At 31.6% G+C, this 10,110-nt stretch overlaps 1 protein-coding gene across 1 annotated transcript; it reads right to left on the bottom strand.

Moving 5' to 3' along the window:
• Positions 1–679: 679 nt before the first annotated feature.
• Positions 680–9,653, bottom strand: LOC125841571 (ubiquitin carboxyl-terminal hydrolase 9-like). Its single transcript, XM_049520724.1, has 10 exons — positions 9,369–9,653; positions 9,193–9,285; positions 8,973–9,077; positions 3,937–4,285; positions 2,788–2,898; positions 2,248–2,396; positions 1,737–2,054; positions 1,525–1,647; positions 1,186–1,432; positions 680–738 (listed from the first exon to the last, which is right to left on the bottom strand). The coding sequence occupies exons 1-10, from the start codon at positions 9,651–9,653 to the stop codon at positions 680–682; spliced, it is 1,839 nt and encodes a 612-aa protein (XP_049376681.1).
• Between the last annotated feature and the right edge of the window lie 457 nt (positions 9,654–10,110).

Genomic DNA, 10,110 nt, shown 5'->3' with positions numbered 1-10,110 from the left:
TACTAGAAATAGTCCGTATCTTGCTCAATATAGATATAAAGCTACATACACACCATCCTCTCCTATTCATACCATCGGCATGTTATATCACTGTCACATTACACTAAATATGTTGTTTACAGTAAAGTACAACAACTAGAAAATGTAGTATTACATAATTTAGCAAGTTGCAACATTAATGCATTGATACATAATAAACTAAACAAGATATCCAAAAACTACTTAGGCCAGTTCAAGAGTAGTACATTGTGGATGTTTCTCGATACGAAAGGAAAATGTTTTTCATGAAATTTTTTTTCAAACCCTACTTTCATTAGGGAAGTCACCAGATTTCTCATTTTTAATGAGTTTGTTTTCCTAGAGAAAATATTTTTCAAAATATTTGACCAACCGAACATGAAAAATTATAAAACATTTTTCCTTTCATGCCGAACACACATTGAGACCTAACTGGACATGAGTAGCATTCTAATTACAGGTTCAATAGAATACAATAACTACTCAAAACTCTTTCATTCACAAGTCCAAGGGAAAGATATTCAAACACCAAATAAAAACCATTTTTTTATAAATAATTCATCCAAAATCCAATAAGATATCATTTCTATCTTTGAATCCATTAACTTAAAATTTTGAATTCGCTTATGGGAACCCAAAGCATTATATTAAAAAGACTATTCTATGAGTTCAAATTACTCATCTTGTTGTTGCTGCTACTAGCCATTACATAAGGTAAACCTGCAGAGCCAAGGTTTGATCGACAACTACTAGCTAGTTGAACTTCAATCGTCTCTACTCGGAGAATCTTCCAGCTTCCTCTTCTTTTCATTCACAAAACTTACATGTGAGCCGCCATGCAATGCATCCATGAATTCTTCATCTCTTGAACACACGTGCTTTATTTTCACGTCCTACAATTGATCTTTGGAATATTCCTGATCTGCTAATGTTAAAAAAGAAATAGTTAGTAGTTGTTTGAACAAAATTTGATTGAAGTTGAAAAAAAAAAATATGTATTCAGATGTTGTGTTTGAAGTTTGAACATATGTTTAACTTGAATAAAAAAAGAAATTGAATTTGTGCTAGTGAACCTTAATCTACTTGGTTGAGATATTAATGTTATTTTCGATAGACCCTCAATTTAAAATAAAGGAAAACAGAAATAGAAATAGAAGATGAGTTTACCAGGGGAATCATCCTCCTCAATCTTGTTGAGTTCATGCTTCATATTTGTATCATCTGCAACATTATTGAATTCACCAACATCGAAAGCATGATTATTTGGAATGCACGTAGAAGTTGTGGGGATAATCAGATTTACGAAGGCCCTATGGATTTGGATATAATCTGAAAACCATGGAGTGCCGCTCCTTGCATAAAACATAATATAGGCCTCTTGTGCTAAAACAAAATCTTCTTCAACAAAAACAACCTAGGACAAAATCAAACAAAATATCAAGTTAGTTGTCGTAAACTCAAAATGTTTCTAACAAATTAAGGAAATTCTACTATTTTTCAATATACCTGCTCGTCATTAAATTTGTACCATTCATTTGGAGCACAACGAATAAAGCTGTAATAATGTCCTGAAGATATTGAAGGTCCGGAATGCACTATAATTGCGTAGAGATCATATTTCATTTCTTCCTATTGAGAAAAGAAAAAAAATTGAAACAACATCATGTAATTGCTAACAAAAGATAAAATTCACGTAAAGTCCAAATAAAGATACTCACATTATTGATTTTGTTGGTATAAAGAAGCATGTCCAATTCCAGAGGAAATGAAACATGCTTGTCCACCTTCTGAACAAATATTCCGTTATTTTTGAATCTCTTCAAATGTAGGGCAACAACAGAAGGGGCACGATCAACGATGAGCTGCTTCTCAAATGGCCCTTGTGTCTTGCACTTTTCACAAGAAAACTCAATTTTTTTTATTTTAGTGAAAGACTCTAGTGCTGCTAGTACATTGTCAATGTCCTCAATCTCTAAGCTTATGTCGATTAAAGGCTCGTGTGTGACAGAGAAATGATCATAATTGCAACAACGGAGCTTCAAATCGAGAAAAATAGATTGACAATATAAATTTTATATATACAAGCTAGACATACAGAGTGTACACAGATCGTACCCCTACCTTGGGAGGTAGAGAGGATGCTTTTGATATCCCTTGACTCAAGTAAAAGAATTACACATCAATTTGAAAAATGAAAAAAATCGAGATTAAAAACATGTAAATGATTACCTTGCTTACAAAACGATCACCAAAGGCCTCCTTCACAATGTTGTCTTGTGGTTCTAGATTGTAACAACAATATTCGAGTTTATTGAGAAAGCACTGTAAGAATTCATGTGCATCTTCTTGTTGATACCAGTCGAAATCGGGTGAAAAATCTGATATTTTGACAAAGTTAAGGAATACAAAGAAATGTAAGGTACATAGTTGGCACAGAGGCATAGAGGCACAAAGCTCAAGTTGACGATCAAACTATAATCAATACTATACTATAACTATTTTACAATTGTCCTCGATGAGTTTTTGTACTTTAAAAATGATCATATTATGCAAATTTTTTCATGTACTTCATTGATGAGAATGTTATTTCAATCCTTGATTTAAAACTAAAGTAAACTTCAAAATGAAATAAATAAATTACTAGGGTTAACTATAAATGGTTTAGAGACGGGAACATAGGTTTACGTTAATCCACCCATTTCCATGTGTGTGTGCAAGATGAGTGATATCTCTCATGTTAAATCACAAACAAGATATGATAAAACATACCTCTCAAGTGGCTAACAATTTTTTTCGGCGAGACATAATCAAAGGCACCAGCCATAGAAAGGTCAACTAGATCTCGAATCATGCAAACTACACAAAATCCGACTGTGTGATCTGCAACAAGAAATGACATGAATCAACTATGGTAAAAACCATTCAAAATGGATCAAACTAAAAAGAAATTCTAATTTAATACTTACTATCACATGGCGATACATGATCAATCGATGCAAGTAGCTCAAGAAACACTACGGTGTGCATAAAAGATTGCACAACCGCATTTAGAAAACATGTGTTGCCTAAGTTACATAGGCCAACTCCCTAAAAACAGACAATAACATAAGCACCAGAAACAACAAGAGTTAATATATAGAATACACACAATAGAGATTTCTTCGTAATGTATGATATCTCAATATCTACCTAATATTGGTTAACCCCACACTTAAAAGTGGCTATTTTGTAAATTGAAAATTTTATTATAATAGTGACTAGCTAGTTCTCAATTGTCGAGCTGAAAAGTGGTTAGGCCCCACCCTATATATTTTACTAGATAGTTGATTGATTAAGCTACCATAAAAATAAGCTAAAATTGCATCATTTGAAATAACATAAAAGTGGCTAGCCCTGGCTAATTACTACAATAGATTATTGATTAAGATGTCATAAAAATAGGCTAAAATTGTATCATTTGAAAAAACTTAAAAGGGGCTAGACCCTGCTAATTTACTACAATAGTTGATTGATTAAGATGTAATAAAAATAGGCTAAAAGTATAAGTTGTATCACTTGAAAGAGTTAAAAAATGGTTAGCCCATGTTATTTCACAGTAAATTGTATCACTCAAAAAGATATGAAAAATGGTTAGCCTACACTATTTATATATATAGTTGATTGATAAAGATGTCATAAGAATAGGGCAAGTTGATTGATAAAGATACCATATGAATAGGCTAAAATTATAAATTGTATCACTTGAAAGAGATTAAAAGTGACTAACCCGCACCATTTCACTTAATAGTTGATTGAATAAGGATTAAAATGTCATAAAATAGGCTAAAATTGTAAATTGTATAACTTAAAAGAGGTTAAAACTTGGAATCATACCACCATTTTAGAAGGCTTATTCTCAATAGGCCTAGTTTCTTCAACCGTCTCTTTGAAATTTTCCGGGCTCAATTGAAGAAATAGGTACAATTGTTAAAGGAGACCATTCAGCCCAACCCGAATATGAAAGCTCATTACTAGCAGAAGAAACAATATAGCCCATTGAATTAGAATCAACACTAATGATCAATGAATTGGATTCAACCCGAACAGGTGACCATTCATTCAAACTTGAATCTTTTTCTTTTGATTCTTCTTCAACTTCAATTTTTACTAATGAAAAATCAACATTGTTTTTCCCAATCTCTTGGGATTTCAAAGCATCGTGATCAGGTGATGTTTGTCCATTTTCTGTATTTATTTTTTTCATTGAGAAGTAAGAAAACAACAAAAACTAGAGAGAAATCAAGAGTGGAGGTATGAGAACTCAAGGTTCATAAAGGGTTTCTGGTAGAATTTTTTTTTTTGAAAATTCAAATTAAAATGTAAAAGAATGATTTTTAGGAATTTCAAGAAAAGGGTATACTTTGAAATGATGAGAAAAACAATAGATACAAAAAAATGATTTTTTCTTTGAAAATGAAATCCAGAAGAAGAATCAAATTTTGTGTTTTTCTTTGTAAAGATTTGAACATTAAAAAGAATTTGGAGATTTTGAGAAAATAAGTTGAATGTTTTTTCTGCTTAGGAGTTCTGCAGATGCTTCTAACAGATAGAAGGATTTCGAAATGAGAGGGAAACATATAAAGGGTTGGAGGTGGGGTGGGGATTGGGGACTTGGAAAGTAAATTTGTCAACTAGGAAAGTGATTTAATATAATAGATTGTCCAAATTAATAGATAAATCTTAATATTATGATATAATGTAGGGGTATCAATAAGACGGTCGGTTATTTTAAAAAAATTATATCATCGGGTGGGAGACTTGGAAAGTAAATTTGTCAACTAAGAAAGTGATATAATATAATAGATTTTCTAAATTAATAGATAAATCTTAATATTGTGATATAGTGTAGGGGAGTCAATGGGACAATCAGTTATTTTAAAAAAAATATATATCATCTCAATTTTTTTTGGGTATTTTATATTATATAACAAAAATTAGATTTTCTAAAATCATCCTAGTCATATTGGACTATTAGTTTCTTTTCATTATTGGTACGATTCAGTTAATTTTAAAAAAAATTACTTTTAAAATATCATTTCAAAATGTACTATTATTAAAATATTTCTTTCGCAAGTATGTTTTTGAAGAAGTACTTCAATTCTTCATAAAGAAGTCAAGAATATAAAATCTTGTTGTCGTATTGTTTGATCCTAAACAATTAATGTGAATGCTTACATAGATTTCGTCGTATTGTTTGACAAAGTATCTATTAATTTTAAACCTAATTAATTAAAGGCTAATTAAAGAGCAAAGACCCAAAGTGATCCAATCACCAAAAACCCAGGACCTAGGTTATATTTATAATTGAAAAATGGTATGAAATATATTTAAGGTATTAAATGAACTTTGCAATATTTTGTTTACTTTCGTATTGCATGTTTTAACCTTGCGTGGTAAAAGTTTTTCTATCTAGGTGTTAGAGTAGGTTTCCGCACGACGCGGTGGGTTGGATCGTGACACCGTAATAAGTTTTCTTTCTATGTTATTCGAAATTAACGTTATCATGATCTTATTGACATAATTAGTTTCTCAAGGTTTATTAATCTTTTTTATGTATTAGAGCATTGTTGTTTTTTATTTTTGAGTTGATAAAAATTATGGAACCTCAACTATTTAATATTAATCTCTCTCTCTCACACACACACACCATACTATACATATTAAATTTGATTATAAATATATATATAATTAATAAATTTATTTGTGTTTTGCGTGGTCAAAATAATTTTCATTGAATTTACGATATGGATTTTTTTTAAAAATATCTAATCATTACATATTAATAAAAAAGACTAAATTTTGTAAATGAAATAAATATTAGTAATCTAAAAATAAGTTTATTAAAATGATTAGAACATCTCCTAAAATAAAGTATATAAAAAATTGCATGGTGACATATCTCAAGGACAAGGAAAACAAAAAAGTAGTAATATTTGATAATTTTTCTCCATATGTTCTCCAAGATAACATTATCATTTTTTTTATTGATATAATTATCATTGATTGCTCGAGAAAATGGTCTAAAACCCTCCCAATCTATATTCGAAATCCTAACTACACACTTATTCATTACGAGAGTCCTATTACCCCTGAACATTTTAAAAATATAATATATACCTCCTTAAAAACACACAACCAGATTTATATAAAATTGTGAATTGCACGCGCCTGCCACGTAATATTACCTTTTTTTAAAAAAAAATTATTCTGCAATTATTTTTCATCTATATTTCCATCTTTCTCTTTTACCTTCCTTTTTCCATTCCTCTTTTTCTTTGATTTACTTTCCTTTTCCATTCCTCTTTTTCTTTGATCTTGACAATTGATTTTCTAGATTTGGGGATACATTCTATGACTACCACCATCTTCTTCGAGTTTCACCGAAGTTATGAACACTAGCAAAATTTTGATGCTCTCTATTGAAGCTAGAATTTAACAATGTTGAGCAACCCATTTCGATTATTGGGTCTTTTCCATTAATGGGTTTGTTACCTAATGATTTCATTGATGAATTCTTCTCCATTGATGGAACTGTTACTTAATGAATTTTTCTCCATTAATGACTCTAAAGTTCGATCCTCTTGACTTTCGATTTCGATTTTGAGTTCTTGTCAATTTTTCACATCGATGAGAAGTGAATTTACTGTGAAAAATTTGTGATTTGAGAATGAAAGTGAACTTAATAAGTAGAGCTCGGTGAGGGCAGCGACCTGGTGGTGGAGCAGAGTCGCCGCCGATGACTTTCGATTTTGATTTTGAGTTATTGTCAATTTGTCACATTGATGAGAAGTGAATTTACTGTGAGAAATTTGTGATTTGAGAATGAAAGTTAACTTATTGATGAAAGGTTGGTGAGGGCGGCGATCAGGTGGTGGAGCAGAGCCGCAGGCCGACGTAGCTTTGGTGAAGAGAAGAAGAAAGACGATAAAAGGATATTTTTTAAAAGAAACGTAAAGATTTTTGAAAGGATCAAAAAATAATAATATACAATTTATGAAATACTTTTAAAATTAAATTTNAAAATAGAGTATAGAAAAAATTGCATGGTGACATATCTCAAGGACAAGGAAAACAACAAAGTAGTAATATTTGATAATTTTTCTCCATATGTTCTCCAAGATAACATTATCAATTTTTTATTGATATAATTATCATTGATTGCTCGAGAAAATGGCCTAAAACCCTTCCAATCTATACCCAAAATCCCAACTACACACTTATTCATTACGGGAGTCCTATTACCCCCTGAACATTTTAAAAGTATAATATATACCTCCTTATAAGCACACAACCAGATTTATATAAAATTGTGAATTGCACGTGCCTGCCATGTAATATTACCTTTTTTAAAAAAAAAATTATTCTGCAATTATTTTTCATCAATATTTCCATCTTTCTCTTTTACCTTCCTTTTTCCATTCCTCTTTTTCTTTGATTTACTTTCCTTTTCCATTCCTCTTTTTCTTTGATCTTGACAATTGATTTTCTAGATTTGGGGATACATTCTATGACTGCCACCATCTTCTTCGAGTTTCACTGAAGTTATGAACACTAGCAAAATTTTGATGCTCTCTATTGAAGCTAGAATTTAACAATATTGAGCAACCCATTTCGATTATTGGGTCTTTTCCATTAATGGGTTTGTTACCTAATGATTTCATTGATGAATTCTTCTCCATTGTTGGATCTGTTACTTAATGAATTTTTCTCCATTAATGACTCTAAAGTTAGATCCTCTTGACTTTCGATTTCGATTTTGAGTTCTTGTCAATTTTTCACACTGATGAGAAGTGAATTTACTGTGAAAAATTTGTGATTTGAGAATGAAAGTGAACTTAATGATTAGAGCTCAGTGAGGGCGGTGACCTGGTAGTGGAGCAGAGCCGCCGCCGATGACTTTCGATTTTGATTTTGAGTTATTGTCAATTTGTCACATTGATGAGAAGTGAATTTACTGTGAGAAATTTGTGATTTGAGAATGAAAGTTAACTTATTGATGAAAGGTTGGTGAGGGTGGCGATCAGGTGGTGGAGCAGAGCCGCAATCGACGTAGCTTTGGTGAAGAGAAGAAGAAAGACGATAAAAAGATATTTTTTAAAAGAAACATAAAGATTTTTGAAAGAATCAAAATATAATAATATAAAATTTATGAAATACTTTTAAATTAAAGTTTTAATTATTATTTTTTACCTCTCACTCTCTCAAAGAGAGTGAATTACACTTTCTTTTCCACCTCATCATTCAGTGAGCAAATAATTCTACTTTAAAATAGTGTAAGGGGGTAATAGGACTTTCGTAATGAATAAATGTATAGTTGGAATTTCGGATATAGATTGGTGGGGGNATTTTCTCTTGATTGTTCTTTATAAAATATTTGAGCCTTATGAATTGATAAAGTTCAGAACTCTCCTATTTAATACTCATCACACACACACACTATACCATTTATATCAATTAAAATTCAATTAGCTAAATTCTCTACCACACACATCATATCTATAGAACTAGTAAACTTGCCCCGTGCAATATAAACAATATAACTTTTCTAAATATCTAATTATGTAAAGATAAAAAAAATAAAAGAGTAGATTTTAAAAAAAAATGAATATTGATCATTCAAACATTAAAGGGAAAAGGGTCAAAAATACCCCTCAACTTTATTTTATTGATTGACTATACCCTTACCGTTAAAACGAAGTTATTTTTACCCTCGCTGTTACTAATCTCATCATTTATGCCCCTCAATTGGATGGAAAGCCCCAAATTGACTTAAATTACCCAAACTATTTTAAATGACCCATTTCCATTTTAAACCCATACCCGACCCCTCTAATCTCCTGACCCAAAAAACTTCCTACTTAAACGAACTTGATTTCAGTTGATCCCACACTCTTTCCCGATCAGAACTAGCTTACCTTATCCCAATGCAAAGTCTTCAACTTTGGTTTTGGAGTTTCCTCGTTGTTTTCATAAGTATCACTTGATAAGCCTACTTTACTCTGCTCATTCTTCTCAATGGGCTGCTTATTACAAGACAACTCAAATCAGCATTGGACTCTCAAGTTCTATGGGTCTTAACGGAGTTACAAGAACTGGAGGCTTTGAAATTGGTGGTGTTGGAGTTTTTGGACTCACCCAATTTTTAAATGGTGGTGGTGGAGACTGTACACAAGCCGAAATACTAATCAAAAGAGGCGGTAGTGGTGGTGGAACTGAAACTGATGAATTCTGTTGTATGTAATTGTTGATTCTCATCGGAGAATCAACATTCTAATCCCAAACATCGGAAATTCTGGGTGATGAGTCAATACTTCTGCTTGAATATCTCTCCGGGGATGATGCACTAGGCGGAGATGGTGAATAAGATTTCCGTTAATGACCATTATCGGTACAAAATTTTCTAGCAGTGAAGACGAAATAGAGGGATATTGAGGTAGAGGAGCAGTACGAACAGCAAGTAGTTCTGGTGACTTGGGTTGTGAATTTTTTGGACTCAAATTAACCAGTGGAGAAATGCTTAGCGATACTGGCGAATCCAAATCGAAACTGGAAGATGAGCTCGATCTACCAAAATTCTTCACCTTAACGACGGCCATCTATAACTAGATTATCTACAGAATTAAGATTTAGAAATTCTTTAGCCCTAAAGAATGTTCTTCTGAGAATGGGTTTAAAAAATTTGGTCATGAAATTAGATGGGTTGGCCATGGGTTTAGGGGTTTTAATTTGTTATGAATTCATTTAGTTTAGTGGGTCGGGCTATGATTAGAAGAGAAAATTTGGTTATTTTAATCAAATTGGGTAATTTAAGTCAATTTGAGGCTTTCCATCTAATTGAGAGGCATAAATGATGAGATTAGTAACGGCGAGGGTAAAAATAATTTCGTTTTAACGGCAAGGGTATAGTCAACTAATAAAATAAAGTTGAGGGGTATTATTGACCCTTTTCCCAAAATTAAATGAGTCAGTCTTTACTGTTTGATTCAATTGATTGAGGACGTGATTCTATAGACAGAAAGATTTGAAGGTTCGAAATTAGGGTAGAAGTTTTGT

Source organism: Solanum stenotomum, chromosome 10 (assembly GCF_019186545.1).
Source record: "Solanum stenotomum isolate F172 chromosome 10, ASM1918654v1, whole genome shotgun sequence".
Taxonomy (NCBI): domain Eukaryota; kingdom Viridiplantae; phylum Streptophyta; class Magnoliopsida; order Solanales; family Solanaceae; genus Solanum; species Solanum stenotomum.
Note: the sequence above shows the minus strand (reverse complement) of the source record. Positions and strands in the feature narration are given on the sequence as shown.